Source organism: Pristis pectinata, chromosome 44 (genome assembly GCF_009764475.1).
Source record: "Pristis pectinata isolate sPriPec2 chromosome 44, sPriPec2.1.pri, whole genome shotgun sequence".
Lineage (NCBI taxonomy): Eukaryota > Metazoa > Chordata > Chondrichthyes > Rhinopristiformes > Pristidae > Pristis > Pristis pectinata.
Window position 1 is genome coordinate 248,545 of NC_067447.1, and position 27,757 is coordinate 276,301.

At 53.5% G+C, this 27,757-nt stretch overlaps 2 protein-coding genes across 5 annotated transcripts in view; both read right to left on the reverse strand.

Annotated features, from left to right (window-relative positions):
* Positions 1–27,757, reverse strand: part of LOC127566664 (NACHT, LRR and PYD domains-containing protein 3-like) — a 172,082-nt gene that overhangs the window by 133,025 nt on the left and 11,300 nt on the right. Inside the window, exons 5-7 of the mRNA XM_052009185.1 lie at positions 24,003–24,174; positions 23,557–23,628; positions 17,493–17,578 (exon numbers count right to left, since the gene is read on the reverse strand). Coding sequence (XP_051865145.1) covers positions 17,493–17,578; positions 23,557–23,628; positions 24,003–24,174 — 330 coding nt within the window. The remainder of the gene's footprint in view (positions 1–17,492; positions 17,579–23,556; positions 23,629–24,002; positions 24,175–27,757) is intronic.
* LOC127566665 (NACHT, LRR and PYD domains-containing protein 3-like) lies at positions 2,808–17,486 on the reverse strand. 4 transcript variants are annotated; one of them, XM_052009186.1, is made up of 5 exons: positions 15,835–17,486; positions 7,953–8,039; positions 7,630–7,800; positions 7,307–7,474; positions 2,808–3,015 (listed from the first exon to the last, which is right to left on the reverse strand). In XM_052009186.1, exons 1-5 carry the CDS (start codon positions 17,457–17,459, stop codon positions 2,916–2,918), a joined length of 2,151 nt encoding a protein of 716 aa, XP_051865146.1. In that variant the 5' UTR covers positions 17,460–17,486; the 3' UTR covers positions 2,808–2,915. The 4 variants fall into 4 exon arrangements, with proteins under 4 accessions (XP_051865146.1, XP_051865149.1, XP_051865148.1 ...); XM_052009188.1 differs by lacking the exon at positions 2,808–3,015 and adding an exon at positions 4,982–6,735; XM_052009187.1 differs by lacking the exon at positions 2,808–3,015 and adding an exon at positions 4,982–7,166.

A 27,757-nucleotide genomic window follows, 5' to 3' on the forward strand; every position in this document is an offset into this window, starting at 1 on the left:
CCTCGTTCTGCACCCCCGCCGCGGAAACAGGGCCTTTCGGCCCAACTGGTCCATGCTGAGCAAGATTCCCATCCAAGCGGGACCCATTTGCCCCAGTTTGGCCCATATCCCTCTCCCATCCGTGTCCCTATCCTTTCAGAGGTTGTCAACGTATCTCCCTCAACCTCTTGGCAGCTCGTACCAGGCTGCCCCCTCTGTTTCTTACTGAACTTATCCCCTCTCACCCATGCCTTCTAGTTCTTGATTCCCCAACCCTAGGTAAAAGACCGTGCAGTCACCCATCTGTACCCCTCATGGTTTATACACCTAAGGTCACCCCCCCTCAGTCCCCAACGCTCCAAAGAGAAAGTCCAAGCCTGTCCAACCTTTGAACATCGAACAAGGAACAGCACAGCACAGGCCCTTCGGCCCACAATGCTGTGCCGACGTAGCTAATCCCTCCTCCCTACAGAATGCCCATGTCCCTCCATTTCCCTCTCATTCGTCTGCCCCTCTTAAAAGCCCCCGGTGAATTTGCCTCCCCCACCCTATCAGGCAACGCATTCCAGACATCCGCCACTCTTCGGCCTTAAAAAAAACGTGCCCCTCGCGTCTCTTCTGGACCTACCCATCTCTCGCCTTAAATGCGTGCCCTCTGGTATTGGATCGCTCAGTAGTGAGGAGAAAGGTATCGCTCGTCGCTGCTCTCGCCTCTTGTCGTCGGTACCGTGATGGGCCACGACCTCTGGGCCGTTCACTCTCCCCTCTCAGACTGTCCCGGACCCGCTGCCAGACGCCCTCGGCCCTGGCACCGGCGAGCGGCAGGCAGATTGGACCCATCTCTCTGAGGTCTCAGAGACGGAGGTTACAGGGTCACCTGTAGATGCCGGTGGGGGGGGGGGGGGGCTAGCATGGTTTCCCCTGATCCTGGCCGTAAACTGAAGGGCTCGACGTGGTTGGTAACGGAGGTGTCCCGCCTCGCTCCTGTGCGCCGCATTGTCACCGCCCGCGTTTTGTCCCGCGGCAGGTAGTGTGGTTAGCGGTTTGTGTGTGTGTGTGTGTGTGTGTGTGTGTGTGTGTGTGTGTGTGTGTGTGTGTGTGTGTGTGTGTGTGTGTGTGTCCAGCCGCACCCCACCTCACCCCCCCCCCCCCCCCCCACAGGTTGTCGAGGAACGGGCTGACCGGCGACTGCGTGCCCGGCCTCTCCAAGCTGCTGATGACCTGGAACCGCCTCCACTGGCTCATCCTAGACGGCAACAGGCTGGAGGACGAGGGAGTGAGGGATCTCGCCGCCAGCCTCCGCGCAGCAAGACTCCGTGCGCTGGGGTGAGGGATGTTCTCTCCTCTCCCCCCTCCTACCCTCTCTGCCCCTCTCCTCCCTTCCCCTCCCCTCCCTGACCTCCTCTCCCCTCTCTGCTCCCCTCCCCACTGCCCCCTCTCGCCACTCTGCTCCCCCTGCGCCACCCCTCCTATTTCTGACACCCCTCCCCTCCGCTCTGCCCCCACCCCTCTCTGCCTTCGGTCCCCTCCCCGCTGCCCTCTCTCTGCCCCCTCCCTCTCTGCCCCCATCCCTCTACCCTCCTCTCTGCCCCCTCGCTCTGCCCCCATCCCCTCTACCCTCCTCTCCCCTCTGCCTGCTCCCCTCTCTGTCCCCCTCTCCCCACTCTGCCCCCCTCCCCTCTCTGCCCCCTCCCAGCCTCTCTTGCCCCCACTCCTCCTCTCGCCGTCCCGCACCCTCTCTCTCCCGCCCCCTCCCCTCTCCCCAGCACACCCTGACAGGTCTCCATCTCTCCCCCAGACTTGCCTCAAACGGACTGACGGATGCCTGTGTCCCGGAGCTGGTCGGCGCCCTCGGGGTCCAAAGGACCATCCGCCGCCTGAAGCTGTCCAACAACTTGTTCACCGATCTCTCCCTGCCCCACTTCTCCAACCTCGTCAACACCTGCCATCGGCTTCAGAAACTTGGGTGAGAGTTTCCGTCTTCCACGGAGCCCCCTCCTCACCGCACCCCTCTCGCGGAGCTCCCTCCTCACTGCCCCCTCCCGCGAAGCTCCGTTCTCCCCGCTTCCCCCCGCGGAGCTCCCTCCTCACCACCTCTCCTCCTGCGGAGCTCCCTCCTCACTGCCCCCCTCTCGCGGAGCTCCCTCCTCACTGCCCCCCTCTCGCGCTCCCTCCTCACTGCCTCCCTCCTGCGGAGCTCCCTCCTCACTGCCTCCCTCCCGCAGAGCTCCCTCTTTACCACCTCCCCTCCTGCAGAGCCCCCTCCTCACTGCCCCCCTCTCGCGGAGCTCCCTCCTCACTGCCCCCCTCTCGCGGAGCTCCCTCCTCACTGCCTCCCTCCTGCGGAGCTCCCTCCTCACTGCCTCCCTCCCGCAGAGCTCCCTCTTTACCACCTCCCCTCCTGCAGAGCCCCCTCCTCACTGCCCCCCTCTCGCGGAGCTCCCTCCTCACTGCCCCCCTCCCGCAGAGCCCCCTCCTCACTGCCTCCCTCCTGCGGAGCTCCCTCCTCACTGCTCCATCCTCCCTGCCCCCCTCCTGTGTGGCACTCCCTTCACACCCCCTGTCCCACACCGCCCCCTCCCCTGCATGGAGCTCTCTCCTGACCACCACCTGCGGCGGCCCTCCCTCCTCCCCAACCCCCTCCCGTGGCACTCCTCCCTCACTGCCCCCTTCTCACGGTGCTCCCGCCACACCCCCTCTCCCACACCACCCCCTCCTCACTGCCTGCCCTGCGGCTCCCTCTCCACCTCCTACCCACGCCCCCCCCCTCCCCCCGCGGAGCTCCCTCATCACCTCCCCAGCCACGGAGCTCCCTCCTCACCGCCCCGCGAACCCCGAACATCGCCCGCAGCCCGCCCCGGCAACAGGCCCTCCGGCTCACCCTTACAGGCAGACAGGGCAGGGAAGAAGGTGTTCGGCACGCCGGCCTTCAGCCGTCAGGGCACTGAGTACAGGAGTTGAGAAGTGATGTTGCAGCTGTCGGACACATTGGTGAGGGCCACACTTGGAGCATCGTGTTCACTTCTGGTCACACTGCTGTAGGAAAGATACTGTTTAGCTGGAGAGAATGGTTTAAGATATTCATTAGTCACAAGTACATCGAAACACACAGTGAAATACATCTTTTTGTATAGAGTGCTCTGGGGGCAGCCCGCAAGCGTCGCCACGCTTCCGGTGTCACAGCATGCCCGCAGCTTCCCAACTTTTGGAAGTTTTTCCTTTTTCTAGTGTTTGGAATGTGGCAGGAAACCGAAGCATCCGGAGACACAGGGGAAGAACGTACAAACCCCTTACAGACAGTGGCTGGATTTGAACCCAGGTCGCTGGCGCTGTAATAGCGTTACGGTAACCGCTACACCGCCGTGCTGCCGGGAGTCCAGGGACTGAGTCATGGAGAAAAGTTGGGCAGGTTGCGCAGCGGTTAGCGCGATGCCATTGAAGCGCCAGCGACCGGGGTTCAATTCCCGCAGCTGTCTGTGGGGAGTTTGGACGTTCTTCCCGCGACTGTGTGGCTTTCCCCCGGGGGCTCCGGTTCCCTCCCACACTCCAAAGACGTGCGGGTAGGTTAACATGGATTTAACTGGGCGGCGTGCAATGGTTGGGGCGGAAGGGCCTGTGCTGTATAAAGAAAAGCAGGGTTGGGACTTTATTCATTGGAGGGTCGGGGGTGACCTTGCAGAGGTGTATAAAACCATGAGGGGAAACGATAGGGTGAATGTGCACACCTTCTCCCCCTAGGGTGGGGGCAATGGAGAACTGGAGGACGTGGGTTTAAGGTGAGAGGGGGGAAGATTTAATAGGGACCTGAGGGGCAACTTTTTCACCCAGAGGGTGGTGCGTCCATGGAACGAGCTGCCAGAGGAAGTGGTTGAGGCGGGAACACTATTAACAGACCTCTCAGTCATCTCACTGCGGTTGGGGAGACTGCGCTGAAGGAACCGACCCTCACTCTCTCCTTCCTCCTCACTGTGTTCAGCTTGGCGAACAACCTCTTCACCGCGAGTGGGCAGCGGTTACTCAGTTCCCTCGATCAAGCCCAGAAGTCGCTGCATCTGATCGTCAAGTGAGGAATGACATCTCCCCCTGGAGAACAGGACGGCTGGCTCTGCAGCCCCGCTCCGCGAAGTTTGTTGCCCTCAATAAATCACCCTGTTCATGTTTCGTCTGTTTGCTCGTTCTGTCCCTGCACCCCTCCCCGTCTCCGTGACCCCCTCCCAGGACCCAGGACTCCAGCACCCCTCCCCAGGGCACCCCCCTCCCCTCCTGGGACCCCTGCACCTCTCCCCGTGACCCCTTCACTGCTCCGTGACCCCCTCCCAGGACCCCTGCACCTCTCCCGGTGACCCCTCCCCATCTCTGTGCGCCTCCCAGGACCCCTGTGCCCCTCACCACCTCCGTTACCCCCTCCCCGTCTCCGAATCCCTCCCCGTCTCCATGATCCCCTCCCGGGACCCCTGCACCCATCTCCGTGCCCCCTCCCTGGGCCCTGTGATTCCTCCCCGTCTCCGTGACCCCCCCTCCCGGGACCCTCTCCCTGAACCCCTGCGCCCCTCACCACCTCCATTACCCCCACCCGGGACCGCTGAGCCCCTCCCCATCTGGGGGAAGAGAATTATGGGAATGTTGCCGGGACTGAGTTACTGAGACAGGTGGGGACTTTATTCACGGGAGCTTAGGAGAATAAGGGGTGATTTTATCGAGGTGTATAAAATAATGAGGGGCATAGACAGGGCAAAAGCACATATTCTCTCCGTAACCCTTCACCCCCTCACCAGTCAAGAACCCATCAATCTCTGCTCTTAATACACCCAATGACTTGACCTCCACAGCCCTCTGAGACGAGGAATTCCACAGATTCACTGAAGAAATTCCTCCTCATCTCAGTTCGAAAGGGACGTCCCTTTATTCTGAGCCCTGGGATCTGAGACTCTCCCACTGATGGAACGTCCTCCCCACGTCCACTCTATCCAGGCCCCTCAGTATAAGATAAGATTTCTTTATTAGTCACCTGTACATCGAAACACACAGTGAAAGGACATCCAGTTAAAATACTACAACAAACACAGAAAGTTGAAGAAAAATGATGCAAACTACAGATATTTACTTATTAGTCACATGTACATCGAAACACACAGAAATACATCTTTTCGTGTTACTGAGAATGTGCTGGGGGGCAGCCTGCAAGAGTCGCCACGCTACTGGTGCCAACATAGCATGCCCACAACTTCCTAACCCTTATGCCTTTGGGAATGTGGGAGGAAACCGGAGCACCCGGAGGAAACCCACGCAGCCACACGGGGAGAACAATACAAACTCCTTGCAGACAGCGGCGGGAATTGAACCTGGGTCGCTGGCGCTGTAATAGGGTTACGCTAAACGCTGCACTACCACGCCACAACTACAGCAATAACACTAACAACCACAAAATGCACGCGCAACATTTCAGAGAAGGATCGCTCTTTCACCGCCCACGGCACACGCGATCCCCCTGACGGGGCCCGCCGATCGCCGAACTCAACTGGGGCTGCCCGCGGAGACCGCGCGCTCCCTCTCCGAGGACGCCTGTGTGCGGACGTAGGCCGGAAGATGGGCGGACCGGCCGGAACCCTCGGCTGCCCGCTGCCTGGACCTGTGGATGGCCACAGCTTGGCCGGGCCTGGGAGAAGACACACTAGGATGTCCCCCGAACGACCCCACCCTGCCTCCCATTTGTGGGCAAAATAACTCGTACAGAAGTTCACATTTCAATGTCAATCGCACATCATTAACGGACATGTGGCAATGGGCAGCAGTTGGAATAATCAATCGCGTTTCTCCCTGTCACTCTGCACGATGATAAATCTACACTTCAGGTGTATGTAACTGTCACGTACCAGCAATAAAAGAAACACACCGTCATGTTTAAGTGTTAAAAACTATTTTATTAATAACTTATGATAATAAGGAAAATAAAAGTAAAAATGTCAGAATGTTAGAAGTAAAAATGTTAGATCTTAAACATTAACCCCAAAAATTAAACTCGAAGTGTGTGTGTGTGTGTGTGTGTGTGTGTGTGTGTGGCAAATTCCCAAACTCCAAGTCCAGGAATACTTCTCAAAGTTCACTTCAGCAAGCTGTCAGGTGAAACGTGAGCAAAGGCTCCTGCAAAACCACCGTTAACTGAAGAGGAAACGTAGAGAGAGAATAGAGAGTAATTACGAAATCCAAATGTTCAACGGTGGAACCCATTCGACACCTCAATCACTGACGATCTCCATTCCTTCATTCCGAAGTTTCTGCCACCCCGAAAGGCATTCAAGACGTGGCCGTCTGCACAAATAACTGTTTCCTTTTACGGGTTGACGACGAAGTGGGACTCCACCGGATTATTCCGAAAATCCATACGTGGATTGTAGTGACAGACAGTTATTGTTTTTCATCCATTGATACAGAGACCAGCAGGCTGGTGCCTCTCTCTCTCTCTCTCTCTCTCTTCTTCTCTAACTGACTCTGACTGTCTGCTCCAAAAACGTCACCAGGTCCTTATCTCCTGTCGTCGTCATCACGCCCCACACACACACACAAACACACTACTGTGCTATGTCTTAAAGGGACATTCACCAATAGCCTGTAAGGAGTTTGTACATTCTCCCGCGTCTACGTGGGTTTCCTCCGGGTGCTCCGGTTTCCTCCCACTCTGCAAAGACGTACGGGTAGGTTAATTGGGTTTAAAATGGGCAGTGCAGACTCATTGGGCCGGAAGGGCCTGTTACCATGCTGTAAATAAAATTTTAAAAAAAATTTAACCTAATCTGTAACAGTAACAAATCGTATCATCAGGCTGCTTAATGGCCAAGTCAACTTTCCAAACTCACCGTCCGCACAGCAATGTGGACACAGCAGCATTGTCCCTGGGTAACCCCACCCTCCCAAGAACACTGAACGTGACTATCGGTGTCCCAAATGGAAGGGGCATGGTCTCAGCATGACCAGGATCCGCTGGGTGCCCCGGATTTTTAAAAAACAGAGCATGGCTGTTTAACGGGGGGGGGGGGGGGGCAGGAAATCGGCCGAAAATTTTTGCCATCCCAAGAGTGACGATGTTTGTATCCGGGGACGGTCACACTTCCACACTCAGTCTGGGTCTGGATCGCTGGAGGGACTCCAATTCCATGGCTCCGGTGTAACTGAATGGATTCCTTTCCAGCCTGAAGATTGACGAAATGTGCAGTTTTCACAAGCGTCAACAACAGGGGTTAGTATTTCAACGACACTTGTACACAAGTATCACCAGAAAAGCCTATCAATCTGATATTTTATCACATTAAACGTTGACACAAACACTCACCAGATCCGTTCCAGGCTCCGGCAGGTCAGGATGAGGTGGCGGAGTGCGGGAATAGATTGGTCCGTGAGGGCGTTTGATCTCAGGCACAGGTCTGTCAGCGAGGGGATTGCACTGAGAACGGAGACGAGATGCTCGGTGCAAGAATCTGTGAGACAGTTGGCACCCAGCCTGGAGATGAGAGAGAGCGAGGGTGAGGGACACAGAGAGACAGGAGACGGTGCAAACCCCCAGGGTTTATCAGTAACACAATTACTGACCACATTAATGTTCAGTGTCAGACACCCAGCGACTGTAAACACAATCTCTCACAGTCTGGGACTTACCCCAGTTTCTGGATTTTACAGTCTGGGTATCTCAGAGCTGCAGAGAGCAGTTTCAGTCCGGAATCTCCCAGTTTATTCCCACCCAGGTCCAGATTCGTTAGCGAGCGGTTTGTACTAAGAGCGGAAGCGAGATCCTCGGTGCAGGAATGTGTGAGACTGTTCGCACCCAGCCTGGAGATGAGAGAGAGGGTGAGGGACACAGAGAAACAGGAGACGGTGCAAACCCCCAGCGTTCAACAGTAACACAATTACTGACCACATTAACGTTTAGTGTCAAGACACCCAGTGACCGTAAACACGATCTCCCACAGTCTGGGACTTACCCCAGTCTCTGTATTTTACACTCCGGGTCCCTCAGAGCCGCAGACACCAATTTCACTCCCGGATCTCCGAGTTTATTATTATCCAGTCTAAACAGAGACAGACAAAATGAGAAATTAAATTGATTCAAGCCTCCAGTCAGACGCACAGTATTGGAGAAAGTGGGTTAGCAATGGATTGAACATAGAAGACTACAGCACAGTACAGGCCCTTTGGCCCACGATGTTGTGCCGACATTTTACCCTGCTCAACGCCTTCAAGACAACTGACTGTTGTATAGAAAACAGTTGGAATAAATGTGTCCTTTTGCAACTGGAAGAATGTAACCAGAGTACCACCGCAGGGATCTGTCCTGGGCCCTCAATTGCCTACCATTTTACATTGATGACCGGAGTGGGGAATGAACTGCCGAATTTTCCAAGTTTGCCGATGACCCAGGGAAGGGTGGAGTGGCACATTGCGAAGAGGACGCTGTGATTCTGCAATGGGACGTGGGCAGATTGCAGCGAAACCGAGCAAGGGGTTTCGCTTCGCTGAGGGGAATCCAAAGGTGGATCGCTCTCCAGACGGAGAGGGTGGGAACGAGTTAAGTTCAGGAGGGATTCCAGGGTGCACGCGCAGGTATCGCAGAGAGTTTGCAGGCAGGTCCAACGAGTCGCTCGGGGTGGGGCAAACAACATTTTGGCCTTCATGGTGAAGGGGCTGGAGTTTCAGAGCAGGGAGGTTTTGTTGTACTTCTGTGCAGGGCGTCGGTGAAACCTCAGCCGCAGCACGGCACAATTTTGGCCCCTTCTCTCTCTAAGTAAAAGGATATCGCAGCATCGGAGGCAGCCTGGGGGGGGGGGGGAGGGGGGTGGATTGCACCAAGCTCATTCCTGGGAAGTGAGGGGTGTCCTATCGGGAGAGAGGCTGGACAGTTTGGGTCTGCACCCATAGAACAGTACAGCACAATACAGGCCCTTCGGCCCACAATGTTGTTGACCTTTAAACCTCGCCTAAGTCTATCTAACCCCCTTCCTCCCACATATCCCTCTATTTTAAATTCCTCCATATACTTATCTAGCAATCTCTTGAATTTGACCAGTGTACCTGCCCCCACCACCGCCCCAGGCAGCGCATTCCATGCCCCAACCACTCTCTGGGTGAAACACCTCCCGCTGATATCTCCCTTGAACTTCCCACCCATTACTTTAAAGCCATGCCCTCTTGTATTGAGCATTGGTGCCCTGGGAAAGAGGTGCTGGCTGTCCACTCTATCTATTCCTCTTAATATTTTGTATACCTCTATCATGTCTCCTCTCATCCTCCTCCTCTCCAAGGAGTAAAGCCCTTGCTCGCTTAGTCTCTCCTCATAATCCATACTCTCCAAACCAGGCAGTATCCCAGTAAATCTCCTCTGCACCCTTTCCAACGTTTCCACTCCCTTCCTACAATGAGGTGACCAGAACTGGACACAGTGCTCTAAGTGTGGTCGAACCAGAGTTTTGTAGAGCTGCATCATTACCTCGCGGCTCCTGAACTCGATTCCATGACTTATGAAAGCTAACACCCCACATGCTTTCTTTAACTACCCTATCCACCTGTGAGGCAACTTTCAGGGATCTGTGGATATGAACCCCCAGATACCTCTGCTCCTCCGCACTGCCCAGAATCCTGCCATTCACTATGTATTCTGCCTCATGAACATCCGTTCAGAGGAATGAGGAGGTGACTTTATTCAAACACAGAAGCTCTCGGGGGCGGGGGGAGGTGGTGGGTCTCCACAGGGGAGATTTTGAGACCTTTTCACCTGTGGGAGTCAGGAACAAGGGGACATGGCTGCAGAATAAGGTCAAGTCCTCCTCCCACGCCATCAATGATATGTCAGTCCTCGGCCTCGTCCGCTGCCGGGAGAAGTCCGAGCGCAAACTGGAGGAACAGCACCTCGTTTTCCGTCTTGGAATCTTGCAGCCAAACAGCATGAACGTTGAATTCTCCCACTTTAAGTGATCCCACAAACCCCACCACGCTTCTTTTATTCTTCCCCGTCCTAACTTCTTTGTCGAGCCTTTTTTTCCCCCTTTCTCTCCTTACCTTTGACCCATCCCCTGGTGGATCTGCTCTCCCCTCCTCCCTTGCACCTGCCTGTCACTATGGTGTTGGTTTACTATTGTCACCTGTACCAAGGTACAGGGAAAAACTTGCCTTGCATACCGATCGTACAGGTCAATTACACAGTGTAATTACATTGAGTTAGTACAGAGTCCATTGATCTAGTACAGGTAAAAACAATACCAGTACAGAGTAAGGTGTCACAGCTACAGAGAAAGTGCAGTGCAATAAGGTGCAAGGTCACAACAAGGTAGATCGTGAGGTCATAGTCCATCTCATCATATAAGGGAACCATTCAATCGTCTTATCACAGTGGGGTAGAAGCTGTCCTGAAGCCTAGTGGTATGTGCCCTCAGGCTCCTGTATCTTCTACCCAATGGAAGAGGAGAGAAGAGAGAATGTCCCGGGTGGTTGGGGTCTTTGATTATGCCGGCTGCTTCGCCAGGACAGTGAGAGGTAAAGACAGAGTCCAAGGAGGGGAGGCTGGTGTCCGTGATGCGCTGGGCTGTGTCCACGACTGTCTGCAGTTTCTTGCGGTCCTGGGCATAGCAGTCGCCGTACCAAGCTGTGATGCATCCAGATAGGATGCTTTCTATGGTGCATTGATAAAAGTTGGTGAATGTCAAAGGGGACAAACTGAATTTCTTTAGCCTCTTGAGGAAGTAGAGGCGCTGGTGAGCTTTCTTGGCCGTGGCATCTATTGGTATTCGTATATTATTGTCATTTGTACTGAGGTACAGTGAAAAACTTGTCTTACAAACCGATTTTACAGGTCAATTCATTACACGGTGCAGTTACATCAAGTTAGTACAGAGTGCAATGATGTAGTACAGGTAAAAACAATAGAGTAAAGTGTCACAGCTACAGAGAACGTGCAAGGTCACAACAAGGTAGATCGTGAGGTCAGAGTCCATCTCATCGTATAAGGGAACTGTTCAATAGTCTTATCACAGTGGGGTAGAAGCTGTCCTTGAGCCTGGTGGGACGTGCCCTCAGGCTCCTGTGTCTTCTATCCGATGGAAGAGGAGAGAAGAGAGAATGTCCCGGGTGGGTGGGGTCTTTGATTACGCTGGCTGCTTCACCAAGACAATGAGAGGTAAAGAGTCCAAGGAGGGGAGGCTGGTGTCCGTGATGCGCTGGGCTGTGTCCACAACTCTGCAGTTTCTTGTGGTCCTGGGCAGAGCAGTCGCCATGCCAAGCCGTGATGCATCCAGATAGGATGCTTTCTGTGGTGCATTGGTAAAAGTTGGTGAGTGTCAAAGGGGACAAACCGAATTTCTTTAGCCTCCTGAGGAAGTAGAGATGCTGGCGAGCTTTCTTGGCTGTGGCATCTTTGTGATTTTATTACCATCTCTTACCTGCATCTACTTATCGCCACCTTGTGCTCACTCCACCTTTGTCCAACCCATCAATGCTCTGCTTTTCCTTCCTCTTATAATCGAGCTTCCCCCTTTCCTGATCATCAGTCCTGAAGAAGGGTCCCGACCCCAAGCATTGACCGCCTGCTTTTCTCCAAGGATGCTGCCTGGCCTGCGGAGTTCCTCCAGTGTCGCTGTGTTTTTCATCTGGATGTTCCAGCATCTGCAGTTCCTTGTTTCTCCACAGAACGAGGGGCCAGCCATTTAAAACGTAAGTGCAGAGAACTTTCGTTGATCGGAGGGTCGCGAATGTCCGGAATTCTCTCCCCCGGAGGCTAGTGGAGGCCACGTCGTCAGCCATTAGATAAATATGTGGAAGCTCAAGGAATTGAGGGTGATTGGGAACTGGCACAGGGGAGGAGTTGGGGACAGTGTAGATCAGCCGTGATCGCGTTGAATAGCAGGGCAGGCTTGAGGGGACTGGGGGCAGACTCCTGCCCCTGTTTTCCTCTCACTGGGAGATTTTGGGAAAACCCAAACCTTCAGGAAATTTTCTCCATGGCTGGCAACGGCCCCCACCGCCCAGCTCCCAGATATTCCTGGAATGTCAACAACACATTAAGCAAAGTGCCGCCTGTCTTTAAATGCTCCCCCTTCAGTCTCATTCCCTGCTCACCGGGATCTTCCTCCTGTAGCTCAGTGATTGTCGTTCACATGTGGGGGAAAAACTTCATCCCCTCTGCTACTTCTGAAATAATGGGTAGGGGAGTGGGGCCACTTTGCAGAGACCGTGGCCCTTTGAAACCATAGAACACTACAGCACAGAGAACAGCCATTCGGCCCTTCTCGTCTGTGCTAAAACGGTAATCTGCTAGTCCCATTGACCTGCACCCAGTCCATAACCCTCCAGGCCTCTCCTGTCCATGTATCTATCCAATTTATTCTTCAAACTCAAGTGAGCCCGCATTTACCACATCAGATGGCAGCTCGTTCCACACTCCCGTCACTCTGAGTGAAGAAGTTCCCCCTAAACTTTTCCCCTTTCACCCTGAAGCCATGTCCTCTCGTACTTATCTCTCCCAATCTTGGTGGAAAGAGCCTACTTGCATTAACTCTGTCTATACCCCTCATAATTTTGTAAACCTCTATCAAATCTCCCCTCATTCTTCCGCGCTCCAAGAAATAAAATCCTAACCTGTTCAATCTTTCCCTGTAACTCAACTCCTGAAGACCCGGAAACATTCTAGTAAATCTCCTCCGCACTCGTTCAATCTTACTGACATCCTTCATATAGTTAGATGACCGGAACTGCACACAATACTCCAAATTCGGCCTCACCAATGTCTTATACAACCTCACCATAACATCCCAACTCCTATACTCAATATTTTGATTTATGAATGCCAGGATGCCAAAAGCCTTCTTTACAACCCTGTCTACCTGCGATGCCACTTTCAGGGAATTATGTATCTGAATTCCCAGATCCCTTTGTTCCTCCGCACTCCTCAGTGCCCTACCATTTACTGTGCATGTCCTACCTTGATCTGTCCTTCCAAACTGCAACACCTCACACTTGTCTGCATTAAATTCCACCTGCGATTTTCTGGCCCGTTCTTCCAGTTGGTTCAGACCCCTCTGCAAGCTTTGAAAGCCTCCCTCGCTGTGCACTACGCCTCCAATCTTGGTGTCATCAGCAAACTTGCTGATCCAATTTACCACATTATCATCTAGATCATTGATATAGACAACAAACAACAATGGTCCCAGCACAGATCCCTGAGGCACACCACTAGTCACAGGCCTCCGGTCTGAGAAACAATCATCACTACCACTGTCTTCTCCCACACAGCTGACCTCATTTCCCACTCCACACAACGTATCACCTTTCACAATAACCATATCAAGGCGAGTCACTGCCGCCATATCCTCCTCAGAACCCACGGGACAGAGGAAGAGGGATCTTGGGGTCCACGTACATAGAGCCCTCAAGGTTGCCGCGCAGGTCGATAGGGTTAAGAAGGCGCGTGGTGTGCTGGCCTTCATTAGTCGGGGGATTGACTTCAAGAGCCGCCAGGTGATGTTGCAGCTCTGGTTGGACCACACTTGGGGTATCGTGTTCAGTTCTGGTCGCCTCATTACAGGAAGGACATGGAAGCTTAAGAGCGGCTGCAGAGGAGATTGAGAGGAGATGGTGTTGAGGTCGAGAGGGTTGAGAGCTTCAAGTTCCTGGGTGTGAACATCACCAACAGCCTGTCTGGTCAAATCACGTAGATGCCACTGCCAAGAAAGCTCACCAGCGCCTCTACTTCCTCAGGAGGCTAAAGAAATTTGGTTTGTCCCCTTTGACACTCACCAACTTTTATCGATGCTCCACAGAAAGCATCCTATCTGGATGTATCACGGCTTGGTACGGCAACTGCCCTGCCCAGGACCGCAAGAAGCTGCAGAGAGTTGTGGACACAGCCCAGCGCATCATGGACACCAGCCTCCCCTCCTTGGACTCTGTCTTTACCTCTCGTTGTCTTGGTGAAGCAGCCGGCATAATCAAAGCCCCCACCCACCCGGGACATTCTCTCTTCTCTCCTCTTCCATCGGGTAAAAGATACAGGAGCCTGAGGGCACGTACCACCAGGCTCAAGGACAGTTTCTACCCCACTGTGATAAGACTATTGAACAGTTCCCTTATTTTATGAGATGGACTCTGACCTCACGATCTACCTTGTTGTGACCTTGCACCTTATTGCACTGCACTTTCTCTGTAGCTGTGACACTTTACTCTGTACTGTTACTGTTTTTACGTGTACTACATCAATGTACTTCGTACTAACTCAATGTAACCGCACTGTGTAATGAACTGACCTGTACGATCGGTGTGCAAGACATTCCTCGACCCTTGCCAACTTTTATCGATGCACCACAGAAAGCATCCTGTAGCGGCTCGGTACGGCAACTGCTCTGCCCGTGTCCGCAAGAAACCGCGGAGAGCTGTGGACACAGCCCATGGCATCCCGGAAGCCAGCCTCCCCTCCGCGGACACTGTCTGCACTTCCCCTCTGCCTCGGTAAAGCAGCTGACATAATCAAAGACCCCACCCTGGACATTCTCTCTTCTCCCCCCTCCCATTGGGCAGAAGACACAAAAGCCTGAAAGCACGAACCACCAGGCTCAGTGACAGCTTCTGTCCCACTGCTTTAAGACTATTGAACAGTCCCCTAGTACGATAAGATGACCTCACAATCTACCTCGTCGTGGCCCTTGCACCTTATTGTCTGCCTGCACTGCACTTTCTCTGTCACTGTGATACTTTACCCTGCACTGTGTAATGAATTGTTCTGTATGGACGGTAAGATTTTCCACTGTTCCTCAGTACATGTGACAGTAATTCCAGATTCTACCCCTCACCGACACATGGGGGGCAATTTAAACCCAACCCGGCTGTACAACGTGGGAGGTAACGAGCAGCCGGGGGGAGGGGGCTGGGGGCCGGCACCCTTCCGTCTCCGTGATCCCCTCCCTGCCTCCGTGACTCCCTCTGGGCCCTCTGAACTCCTCCCCATCTCCGTGACCCCCCCTGGGCCCCCTGCACCCCTCCCCATCTCAGTGAGCCCCGCCCTGCCTCCATGACCCCCTCCCCGTCTCTGTGAGCACCCCCCCCAACCGCCTCCGTGACACCTTCTGGGCCCCCTGCACCCACGTTTCCTTCCCTCCCACGCTCTGATCGAGGATATTTTCCCCTTCTGCCCGCAGCTTGCCCAAGGGTTTGAGGGGGGATTTTCAGAAGTCCTCTTCCCAAGCAGGGCCTTACACGGGACGGATTCCAGGGGGCTCCAGTGGACGTCAATACTCCTGGGATAACCCCGGCAAGCCAGTGCGTTGAGACCCGTTTACTGGCAGAATTTATCCCCCGACCATGGCTGGATTACAACCGTGGGCCTGACTCCCGGAGGGGCGAGGGCTGCCCGCTGGGTTACAGGACGGCCCGCGGGTCGGAGGGTGCCATCGCCCGGCCCGCCCCTGTGGGGAAAGCTCAGCTCGCCCGCTGGCAGCCCGCAGCTGCGCTCTGCCTGCTTGGTGTTCCTGCTCCCTCCCCTGCTTGCACCGACCAGCCACATCACTCGCCCCTCCACCTCGGGAAGAGGGTGGAGCGGTTGTCAGCCTCAGCCTGGGTGTCAGTAACATGGAGAAGGAGCCCCGCCAAAGGACGTGTCACATGCAGGGGCAAGCATAGCAATGAGCAGAATTAAATGTTATTTACTAATCTAATAAAGACTCCCATTGCGCTTCACAAGGAGCCATTTTAGTCCCTCTGACGAATAGCTATTCGTCAAAATTGTCAAATCTGCCTCTCTGCAGTTTTAACCAACTGTTTCATCTTGAAGCAAAACGAAGTGGGAGAATTTTACAATTCTGAGTTACAGATAAAATTAACAGTTACCTCAACTCCCGGCATTTGTGCAGCGCGGGTCCCAGCCGCTGGAGCCCTTCACACTGAACGTAGCAGCAATCCAGATCGAGGTGGTTTATTGTATCACAGAGCCCAATGACATGAGACAGGACGGCGCAGTCAATCGGGGTCAGTCGCAATCCACAGAATGAAAGAGTATCCACAGATCCCAGTGCGGCCTGAGTCAGCCCAGGGTTCTGAGACTCAAACAGGTAGTGCAGTGTGTTCAGGAGGCTCCTTTTACCTCCTTCCTTCCACCTGTTCCCAATCTGACGTTTCACCTCCTCCTTCACCCAGTCAATCACTCGGCAGGTTGTTTGATGGGGAAATGGACCCAGAAACTCCTCCAGCCCCCGAGCTGACCCTGGGGAGGAGAGACCAGCAACAAAATGGAGAAATACCTCAAATCGACCGTCTGTCGTGCTGTGGGCTTCAGTGAGGAGTTTCAGGATATCCCCGGGATGCGGAGCCAGGAATTGTGCGAGTGCGGCTACAAACTCTTGGATGGTGAGGTGTGGGAATGTGTACACCGCGCTCCGGGAACAATCCTCTCTCTCCAAAAGTTCCATCAGGAACCCGGACAGGAACTGGGAAGGCTGCAGATTGTACTTGATCAAATCTCCATCTGTAAACACAATCTTCTTGTCGGACACTCCTGTGAAGGCCATCTGACCAACCCTCAGTAACACATCACGGGGGCTTTCAATCTCATGGCCGTGGTTTCTCAGGATGTTGTAAATATAGCAGGAATATAGTTGGGTGATTGTCTTGGGAACTCGCTGCGGGTCCCTGTGTCTTTGTGTGAAGAAGGGGCCCAGTGCCAGACCCAGGATCCAGCAGTAGGAGGGGTTGTAGCTCATGGTGTACAGGATCTCGTTCTCCTCCACGTGTTTGAAAACAGCTGCTGCCACCGTCTGATCTTCAAAAAACCTGTTGAAATATTCCTTCCGTTCCTCACCAACAAATCCCAGGATTTCAGCCCAGACACTGATCTCCGCCTTTTCCAATAAATGTAACGCAGTGGGACGGGTGGTCACCAGCACTGAACACCCTGGGAGCAGCTTGTGCTGGATTAAACTGTACACAATGTCAGACACTTCACACCACCACTCGGGGTCTGGACACATGTGCTGAGGTTCTGTGTCTCTCCGACTGTCAGCAAAATTGAGTCGGTGCTTGAATTCATCCAAACCATCGAATATAAACAGCAATCCCTCTGGGTTCTTCCAGACCTCTCCCAGAACATTCCAAAAGTAAGGATACTGATCCAGAATCAGTTCCCTCAGGTTTATTCTACAGTTAATGGAGTTTAAATCCCGGAATTTGAAGCTGAAGACAAACTGGAAGTGTTGGTATATTTTCCCCGTGGCCCAGTCATAAACAATCTTTTGCACCATGGTTGTTTTCCCGATCCCCGGAACTCCGGCCACTGCTGCCGAACTCCCAGATTTGGATTCACTCTGGGCAAAGCTGCTCTGGAACAATTGATCAGTCTGGATTTTTTCCAGCTTTCTCTGGAAATGATTACCCCTCCACTCCTCATGTTCTCGGCCTCTTGCCAGCAGCTCGTGTTCCACAAGCACAAGTCTCCGATCTCGAACAGTGGAAATGACCATGAGCTCAGCGTATCGATCAAGCAGCCGGAAAACCTTCACCTTCTCCCTCATCAGGATCGTGTTCACTCTCAGTGTTTCGGTTTGTGCCCGCAGAGTCTCCTTGTGTTTCTGTTGAACGTCTTCAAGGGAACAGACAGAAAATGGTCACAATGTTAGACTCTCAACTTAAAGCAGAACTTGACAGATCCAACTCGCTCCTCAATATTTGGCATTTAATTCAAAGCTTCCAGAGACTTTAGCGCACATAGTTTGATTAAGATATCTTTATTCGTCACAAGTGCACCGAAACACACAGTGAAATGCATCTTTTTTTTTGCGTAGTGTTCTGGGGGCAGCCCAGAAGTCTCACCACGCTTCCGGCGCCAACGTAGCATGCCCACAACTTCCTAACCCCATATGTTTTTGGAATGTGGGAGGAGACCGGAACCGGAGCACCTGTAGGGAAACCAACGCAGACACGGGGAGAACATACAAACTCCTCACAGACAGCGGCTGGAATTGAACCCGGGTCGCTGGCGCTTTAGAGCGTTACGCTAACGGCTGAACTACCGTGCCTGCCCACCCGAGTGGATGGTGAGCGATGGCAGAGAGGAATATCGGATGAACATACTGTGCTGTACACAGCTGTAAAGGTGAACGTTTGCTCTGAGACATAATTGTTCCCCGTCTGTCCTGTAGCAGACATTGCATTTCAGACTGCAGCTATCTTTTCCTTACAGACCACATTTCAAAAACTCCTCTGTGAAGCCGTGTGGGGAGAAGGGGTACAGGGCATTGGGTGTTGTGAGAAGGAGACAGATTTGAGGTTCACAGGCACAACGTCATGGCAAATAAAAACAGAAGAGAAGCAGGGTTAACATTTCAGGTTGAGAACCTTTCATTGGAGTTCAAAGTTGGGAAACCAGAAGGTGTTCAGCTGCAGGGAAGGGGAGGGTGAACGGAGAGCGTGAAGGGAATGGCTGTGGGGAGGGAGAGTGCGAGGAGAATGGTGGCAAGGGGTGGGGGAGAGCGAGGGGGGAACGACCCCGAGAGGGGTGGCAGAGTGAGGGGAACGGAGGCTGAGGGGGTGGCAGAGCGAGGGGAACGACCCCCAAGAGGGGTGGCAGAGCGAGGGAGACTGACTGATGCCTACGGTGCTGATGTAGTGTTTGAGGAGGGTGGAGGGAGGCTTGTCAACTGCAGGCGATCTGTCTGTAGAAGGTATAAATAGGCTGGAAGGGAGGGGAAAAAATAAATACTGGGAGGGAGGGAGGGAAAAAGCCAACAGATTGAGCAACATCTGTGTAGAAAAGGGGAGCAATTCATGACAGACTGACGACCCATCAGAAGTGGGTGTCAGACACAGACTGGAGGGACTGTGTTCAACGTTGAGTTCCGAGAGCTGTCATGTGCCCTGTCAGAAGTCAGTGTGTTGTTCCGTAAACTGCTCCGGGCTTCATAGGAACGGCCAAAGTGGGAGTGAGATGGAGACTTCAAGTGGAAGGCAACTGAAAGCTCAGATTCACCCATACCAACTGAAAGGTGTGCCTGCCTCTCTCTGCGTCCCCGCCCCCCCATCTCTGCGCGCGTGCGTGTCCCCCCTCCCCGTCTCTGCGTGCACGTCTATGGCTGTGCGTTTGTCTCACTGTGCGTGGCTTCTTCTCTGCGCCTCTCTCTCTCCCCCTCTGCGCGCCTCTCTCTCCCCCTCTGCGCGCCTCTCTCTCTCCCCCTCTGCGCGCCTCTCTCTCTCCCCCTCTGCGCGCCTCTCTCTCTCCCCCTCTGCGCGCCTCTCTCTCTCCCCCTCTGCGCGCCTCTCTCTCTCCCCCTCTGCGCGCCTCTCTCTCTCCCCCTCTGCGCGCCTCTCTCTCTCCCCCCCTCTGCGCGCCTCTCTCTCCCCCCCTCTGCGCGCCTCTCTCTCCCCCCCTCTGCGCGCCTCTCTCTCTCCCCCTCTGCGCGCCTCTCTCCCCCTCTGCGCGCCTCTCTCTCTCCCCCTCTGCGCGCCTCTCTCTCTCCCCCTCTGCGCGCCTCTCTCTCCCCCTCTGCGCCTCTCTCCCCCTCTGCGCCTCTCTCTCTCTCTGCGCCTCTCTCTCTCTGCGCCTCTCTCTCTCTCTCTGCCTCTCTCTCTCTCTGCGTCTCTCTCTCTCTCTGCGTCTCTCTCTCTCTCTCTGCGTCTCTCTCTCTCTCTCTGCGTCTCTCTCTCTCTCTCTGCGTCTCTCTCTCTCTCTCTGCGTCTCTCTCTCTCTCTCTGCGTCTCTCTCTCTCTCTCTGCGTCTCTCTCTGTGTGAGTGTGTCTCGCTTCTGTCTCTGTGTGCGTGTCTCTCTCTCTCTCTGCGCATGGGGGGGGTGGTGTAGAAAAGAGAGGAGGTGGAATCATGTTGCCAAGTGCTCACCCAACCTGCGTAGATTTCCTCCAACGTAGAGGAGGCCGCATCGTCAGCACCTCCCCAATGCAGTGAACCAGAAATGCACATGTATCACTGCTTCGTCAGGAAGGTGTTCGTGTCCCTGTCCCTGGATGGTGGGAAGGGAAGAGGCAGAGGAACAAGCAGAGTTCTGCAAGAAGGCGAGTTTGCATTTATGAAGGTGCAAGAAGAAAGAACAGGGAAACACAGAAAAAACAGAACTGCAGAGAGAGCTGTCACCACAGAATGGGGAAAGGCAAAAATATGTCCTGTGCTGGCATCACGTCTGGTGGTAACTGTTGCTTTAGCTCTTGGGGAGCTTTATCTGGGACAGTCCGTGCAGTGGGAGAGGGGCAGTCTGCGAACGGGCCGGGTTTCCACCGGGGCTGGACCCGTGCGGGCTTCGGTTCCGTGGGCCTTCGGCGCACTGGGGGAGTGAAGGACAGTGGGCTGTTCCCCACTGGGTGTTCCACGCGAGGCCGAGCTGGGCTGCTGATACTGTGTCCCCTGCGCCTCCTGTTCTTGCTCTGCCCATGGGGCTGAAGCAACCTGCTCATTTCACTTCCTCACACCTCCCCAGATGGGCCCTTCTGACCTTGGTCGCTCTTCCATCCCTACCCCCCTCCCACCCCAACATGAATTTGCCTGAAACCAAAATTCCCGCCCCTGAACTCACAGGAAGCCCCCGTTCGCCCAGCCAACCCCACACTTTGCCATACTTTGACTGCCAGTCCTGCCGTAAACTTGCAGCTCTACAGAACTCTGGTCAGACCACACTTGGGGTATTGTGTTCAGTTCTGGTCGCCTCATTATAGGAAGGATGTGGAAGCTTTAGAGAGGGCGCAGAGGAGATTTACCAGGACGCTGCCTGGATTGGACAGCATGTCTTATGAGGGCAGGTTGAGTGAGCTGGGGGTTTGCTCTTTGGAGAGGAGGAGGATGAGAAGTGACCTGATAGAGTTGTACAAGAGGCATAGATTGAGTGGACAGTCAGAGACGTTTTCCCAGGGCGACAATGGCTTCCACGAAGGGACATAATTTTAAGGTGATTGGAGGAAGGTATAAGGGGGATGTCAGGGGTAAGTCTTTTTACAGAGTGGTGGGTGTGTGGAACGCACTGCCGGCAGAGGTGGTGGAGGCAGATACATTAGGGACATTTAAGAGACTCTTAGACAGACACATGAACGATAGAAAAATATGGGGCTACATGGGAGGGAAGAGTTAGATAGATCTCAGAGCAGGAGAAAATGTCGGCACAACATCGTGGGCCGAAGGGCCTGTGCTGTGCTGTAGCGTTCTATGTTCCGTGTTCCAAGTGGGCTCAGACATGGTCTGGCCTAGGAGCATGGGCCGTGAGCGGTCAGTCATTGTGTGACCTGGGAAACGTGCCCACGGAATCAGACACTGCGTAACTTGCGGAACATAGGCTGGGGGTGGGATCAGACACTGTGGGCCCTGGGGGAAAATAGGGTGGGGGGGGATCCGACACCGTGTGCCCTGGGGAACACGGGCCCGGGGGGATCCGACACCGTGTGCCCTGGGGAACACGGGCCCGGGGGGATCCGACACCGTGTGCCCTGGGGAACACGGGCCCGGGGGGATCCGACACCGTGTGCCCTGGGAATATCAGACACTGTGTGACCTGGGAAAATCAGACACTGTGTGACCTGGGAAAATCAGACACCGTGTGACCTGGGAATATCAGACACTGTGTGACCTGGGAATATCAGACACTGTGTGACCTGGGAATATCAGACACTGTGTGACCTGGGAATATCAGACACTGTGTGACCTGGGAATATCAGACACTGTGTGACCTGGGAATATCAGACACTGTGTGACCTGGGAATATCAGACACTGTGTGACCTGGGAATATCAGACACTGTGTGACCTGGGAATATCAGACACTGTGTGACCTGGGAATATCAGACACTGTGTGACCTGGGAAAATCAGACACTGTGTGACCTGGGAAAATCAGACACTGCGTGACCTGCGGAACATAGGCTGGGGGGAATCAGACACCGTGTGACCGGGGAACACAGGCTGGGGGTGGGGGGGGGGGGGGGGGGGGGGGGGGGTGGGATCAGATACTGTGGGACCTGGGGAACATCGACTGGGGAGATGAGACACTGTGGGACTTGGGGAACATCGGCCCAGGCGAACAGCTACGATGTGACCTGGGTTACACCCCTGCCCCACACTTCTCTTCATCCTTTGGCTGCCGGGCCTGCTGTGTCTGCAATGAACAATTCTCGACCCCGTTCGTAAACCGCTGCAAGTCGGTGCTGCCTCTGTCACCGTTACCCGCAGCCTGACCCCCCTCCTGGTTCTTTTACTTCAATTCAGCCACTGAGCACACGGCTGCATAGAAAACTCAAACACTACTGCACAGTACAGGCCCGTCGGCCCGCGATGTTGTGCAGACATTTTATCCTGCCCTGAGATCTATCTAACCCTTCCCTCCCACATAGCCCCCCATTTCTCTATCATTCATGTGTCTATCTAACAGTCTCTTAGATGTCCCTAATGTATCTGCCCCCACAACCTCTGCCGGCAGTGCGATCCACACACCCACCACTCTCTGTGTAAAAAACTTACCCCTGACATCCCCCTTATACCTTCCTCCAATCACCTTAAAATTATGTCCCCTTGTGTTTGCTATTCTCGCCCTGGGGGAAAGTCTCTGACTGTCCACTTGACCTATGCCTCTAGTGCACCTCTATCAGGTCACCTCTCATCCTCCAAAGAGAAAAGTCCCAGCTCAATCAACCTATCCTCATAAGACATGCTCTCCAATCCAGGCAACATCCTGGTAAATCTCCTCTGCACCCTCTCTAAAGCTTCCACATCCTTCCTGCAATGAGGTGACCAGCTTTAAGGACAGCTTTCTGCCCCACTGTGATAAGACTATTGAACTGTTCCCTTGTACAATGAGATGGACTCTGACCTCACGATCTACCTTGTTGTGACCTTGCACCTTATTGCACTGCACTTTCTCTGTAACTGTGACACTTTACTCTACTGTTATTGTTTTCACCTGTACTACCGCAATGCATTCTGCACTAACTCAATGTAGCTACACTGTGTAATGAATTCACCTGTATGGTCAGTATGCAAGGCAAGTTTTCTACTGTACCTCGGTACAAGTGACAATAATAAACCAATACCAGAACTGAATGCAGTCCAAGGACACAAGAAAATAGCAACAGGGGAGGCCACTCAGCCCTTCAAGCCTGGCCGCACCACCCCCCACCCCCCATTAAATATGATCATGGACGATCTGTGCTGATGTCAACTCCTCTTCCGTGCCAACCCATATCCCTCAATTCCGCTATCTTTCATTGTACACCTTAAATACGTGTGGTGATCTGGTGTCCAGCACCCTCAAGGGCAGAGAATGCCCAAGATTCACAACTCCGAGACAAAACCTTCCTCTGCACCTGACCTTTCAATGACCGGCACCTGATTTTTTATTTAAAGTCATATCTCTTTGGTTTCGACTCTCCCACAAGTAGAAATATCTTGGCATCTGCCCTGTCGAGAAATCTCCCCCAGAGGACGTTGTATCTCTGAATAAGACCACCCCTCATTCTTCTGCCTCCAAGGACTGCAAATTGTTCAGCGTCTCTCGATAGAACAACTCTCTCATCCCAAGATTCAGCCTGGTGAATCTCCCAACATTGATTCTGACAATAAATTGGTTTCAAATCTTACCTCTTAGCTGAGTGGGTAACTCGGATAAACCTTGAGGGACAAGAACCTTCATGTATTCTTGTGGATCAGGACCTGTTTAAAATTAACGAGGCTTCATGAAACCAGACTTGAATATTATTAATTGTCCACTGTTTCACTGCGATTTTGTGTTCAGTGCATTGCTTTACTGGGCAGGCATGGTAGTGTGGCGGTTAGCGTAATGCTATTACAGCACTAGCGACCCGGGTTCAATTCCGGCCGCTGTCTGTAGGGAGTTTGTATGTTCTCCATGTGTCTGCATGGGTTTCCTCCCAAATTCCAAAGATGTACACGTTAGGAAGTTGCGGGCATGCTATGTTGGCCCCAGAAGTGTGGCGACACTTGCGGGCTGCCCCCGGAACACTACGCAAAAGACTGTGTGTTTCGATGTACATGTGACTAATAAAGATATCTTATCTTAACTGTACCGAGCTCCTGGATTTCTTGCAGTACTTGGTCCAACTTTGGTGACCCATTGCGCACTCTCACAAAAGACTCCCACATCACCCTCCGGGCCCGGGACCCTTTCTCCGTCACCAGATTGAGGAAGAGTGTGGAACTGTCCGGCCGGCTTCCCTTCTCCGCAAGCTCTGCGATTTTCTGTGAACAACAACAGAGTCAGGGTTGTGCAGCGCACACCGAGACAGGCCCTCCCGCCCACCGCGCTCATGCCGACATTTTGCCCCTCTGCACATCCCATTTGCCTGAATTACGACCATTTCCTTTTGAGCATTCTCTAGGTCTGTCTGAATGCCTCTTAAATAAAGAGATTGTAACTTATTCCACCTACGATATCTTTATTAGTCACACGTCGTGATCTGGCGTCCAGCACCCTCAGGGGCAGAGAGTTTCCGAGATTCACAACTCCGAGACTAAACCTTTCTCTGCACCTGAGCTTTCAATGACTGGCTCCTGATTTTTTTATTTAGTCACATCCCCCTTGGTCGTGACTCTCCCACAAGTGGAAACATCTTAGCATCTGCCCTGTCAAGAACCCCCCCACCCCACCCACTGAGGTCGTTGTAGCTCTGAATAAGGCCACCCCTCATTCTTCTCAACTCCAAGGTCTCCAAATTGTTCAGGCTCTCTTGGCAGGACAACCGAGCTGACCTCCTCGGTCAGCATGTTCCAGACATTAAGATATCTTTATTAGTCAGAACCTGGAGGAAACCCACGGGGAGAACGTACAAACCCCTTACAGACAGCGGCTGGAATTGAACCCGGGCCGCTGGCGCTGTGATAGCATTACGCTAACCGCTACACCCCCTGCCCATTAACCACTGTGTTAAAAAAAAACCTACCCCTAGATCCCCTTTAAAGCTCCTTCCTCTCACCTTATACGTTTGCCAGTTGCTTCTGATTTCCCAGCCATGGGAAAAAAAGCACTGACTGACGACGTCTATGCCTCTTATAGCTTCACACATGCCTCGTACATACTATCAGGTCAGCCCTCAGCCTCCCTCGCTCCAGGGTAAACAAGCCCAGACTATCCAACCTCTCCCCATAACCGAAGTCCTCCAATCCGGGCAACACCCTGGTGAACCCCCCAACAACCCCACCCCCCGCACTCTCTCCGGCGCAGCCAGGCGCTTCCTGCGGTGTGACGACCCAGAGCTACAGATGACACTCCAGACGTTTCCTAACCGGTCTTTTGTGACGTCACAACGCAACGTCCCAGGAAGGGCGGCCTGCCGTACGGCTTTTCCCCACCACCCAAGCAACCCATGTCACTGCTTGCAGGGAAACCCCCGGCCTCTCCATCCATTGACAGGCCTTTGCGCCCCACCATTTACTGTACAGTGCCCTATCGGTGACTGGCCAAGATACACCACCTTACATTGGTATTGGTTTATTATTGTCACTTGTACTGAGGTACAGTGAAAAACTTGTCTTGCATACCGGTCGTACAAGTCAATTCATTACACAGTGTAGTTACATTGAGTAGTACAGAGTGCAGTGAGGTAGTACAGATAAAAACAATACAGAGTAGAGTGTCACAGCTGCAGAGAAAGTGCAGTGCAATAAGGTGCAAGGTCACAATTCGGCAAGGTCAGAGTTGTTGGGGCGCCCTTGACAGAGAGCTTTAAATCTCCACCAGCGACAACAGGCAAGATGGCAGAGAACTGAAAGAGATACAAACTGGAACCTTGCTTCAACAAGGGCGTCAGGGACAAGCTGGGTAATTCAGTAGCTGGCCTGTTAAACTCATGTCAGTGGAAGGAAAATTATTGGGAAAAACTTCAAAGGGGGAGGATTAACCTGCACTCGGAAAGGCAGGGATCGATCAGGGATTGTCGGCACAACGTTGGTGGGAGGTCCTGTCCAGCTAATTTAATCCACTTTTTTTTTACCTCTGAAGAGGTTGCGAAATCCATTGAAGAGGGCTTTGCTGTGAATGTAGTTCACACGGACTTTACTAATGCTTTTGACAGGGCGTCAGGTGGAAGGCTTGGAGCCCACGGGATCCAAGGCAGGTTGGATCCAAACGTGGAGCCGGAAAATAAAAGCTCAAGGTGCTGGAAGTGCCGGATCGGGCATCATGGAGGGACAGAGGGGCAAGGTTGGCACTCCAGGTCTTTCAGCCGAACAGCTTCCACCATTTTACTTAGAGACACCAACCAGTCACAAGAATGAAACACCCAATCACTTGTCCCTGGTGAGCCTGCCAAGGCAGGCACGGTGACGTAGCGGTTAGCACGACACTATTACAGCACCGGCGACCCTGGTTCGATTCCCGCCGCTGTCTGTAAGGAGCTTGTATATTCTCCCCGTGTGTCTGCGTGGGTTTCCGCCGGGTGCTCCGGTTTCCTCCCACATTCCAAAGACGTACGGGTTAGGAAGTTGTGGGCACGCCATGCTAGCACCGGAAGAGTGGCGACACTTGTAGGCTGCCCCCAGAACACTCTACGCAAAACGCTGTGTTTTGATGTACATGTGACTGACAACGATACCTTATCGTACAGGACATTGATGTCTGTTGGACTCTGTGTTGTTGGAGACGGTCACTGCCTGGTATTCAGGAATGTAAACATGCTTTTAGTCTGCACCCTGGTGCTTTGTACATCTTGCCACATTGCAGGTTTGAGCTGCCTCATTGACTGAGGAGTTGTGAATTGAATGTGAATTCAATCAGTAATGAACATGCCCACTTCTGACCTCTGGTTAGGTCACTGGTGAAGCAGCTGAATACGGCTGCACCTGGGACACGACCCAGAGTGAACTCCCGCACTGAGATACCCAGCGGCTGATCTCAACCGGGAGCTCATTGCAGCGGAGATGGGGAGAGACTTCCCACGACGGGAATCTGGGGAGAGTAATGCCATTCTTCCTCTGCAACTGGGAAGCGATGGCCCAGATTCGCTCTATTACCGGGCCTGAGGATTTACAGTTGTGAGGAACATTTGGGAATTGGAAGTTTGGTACAACTAAGGTTGAAAAGATGAACTGAAGTTCTCAGATTGTGTGATTACAACCTGAAATACACGTTCACAGATGATCCCCGATCTTTGGTCAGACACCTCGCCTGTCTGATAAACTGACAACACTGAGTGAGTCAGGATGAGCAGAGTCACTCGCTGCCGCCGTGTGGTTAACCTGCCAATTCCCCTTCCGGCTAACATGACAGTTCTGCGACACCACCTTCAGCGTGCGCGAGGACCCTGTAGGGCGATCTGGGCTGGGCAAGTCAACCAGATACTGGTCTCTTCTTTGACCCTTCCAAAGCTGAACCGGTGGCTTCCTGGGCCACGGGACACCGATGAGGAGTCAGCCACTGGTTGGTTGGGCGAGTCACGTGGAGCCCAGCCTGGGTGGGGTCGCCAGGGTTCCTCCCCTGAAATGACAGCAGTGAACCCGGTGGGTCTGATGACAACCTGACCCCTGGACATTCTTGGTGGATGAATGAAACAAACTGAATCTACGGCCCCCCGATGGGACACGACTCGGACTTCAGATCCCACACTTGTTCTCCTGTCCTGGGACATCACACTGCTCAGCGCGGCGTGACGGAGAGGAACAGGAGACCCTGAAGCTGCATTTCTCAGTGCTCCCCCACCTCATGGGTTTTAGTCCCGATCTGTAGGACAACACCAAGCGAGGGAAGAGATTGCTGTGCCTTTGGCGATGATCGCTGCGTCCTCACTGGCCACAGGAGTAGTGCCAGATGACTCTGGAGGGTGGCAAA

Coding starts and splice junctions, on each gene's coding strand:
- LOC127566665 (XM_052009186.1), bottom strand. CDS start 17,459: ATGGTCATTTCCACTGTTCGAGATCGGAGACTTGTGCTTGTGGAACAC. Junction 8,040..15,834: donor CACAAATGCCGGGAGTTGAG/GTAACTGTTAAT, acceptor GTCTCTGTTTAG/ACTGGATAATAATAAACTCG. Junction 7,475..7,629: donor TGTAAAATCCAGAAACTGGG/GTAAGTCCCAGA, acceptor TCTCATCTCCAG/GCTGGGTGCCAACTGTCTCA.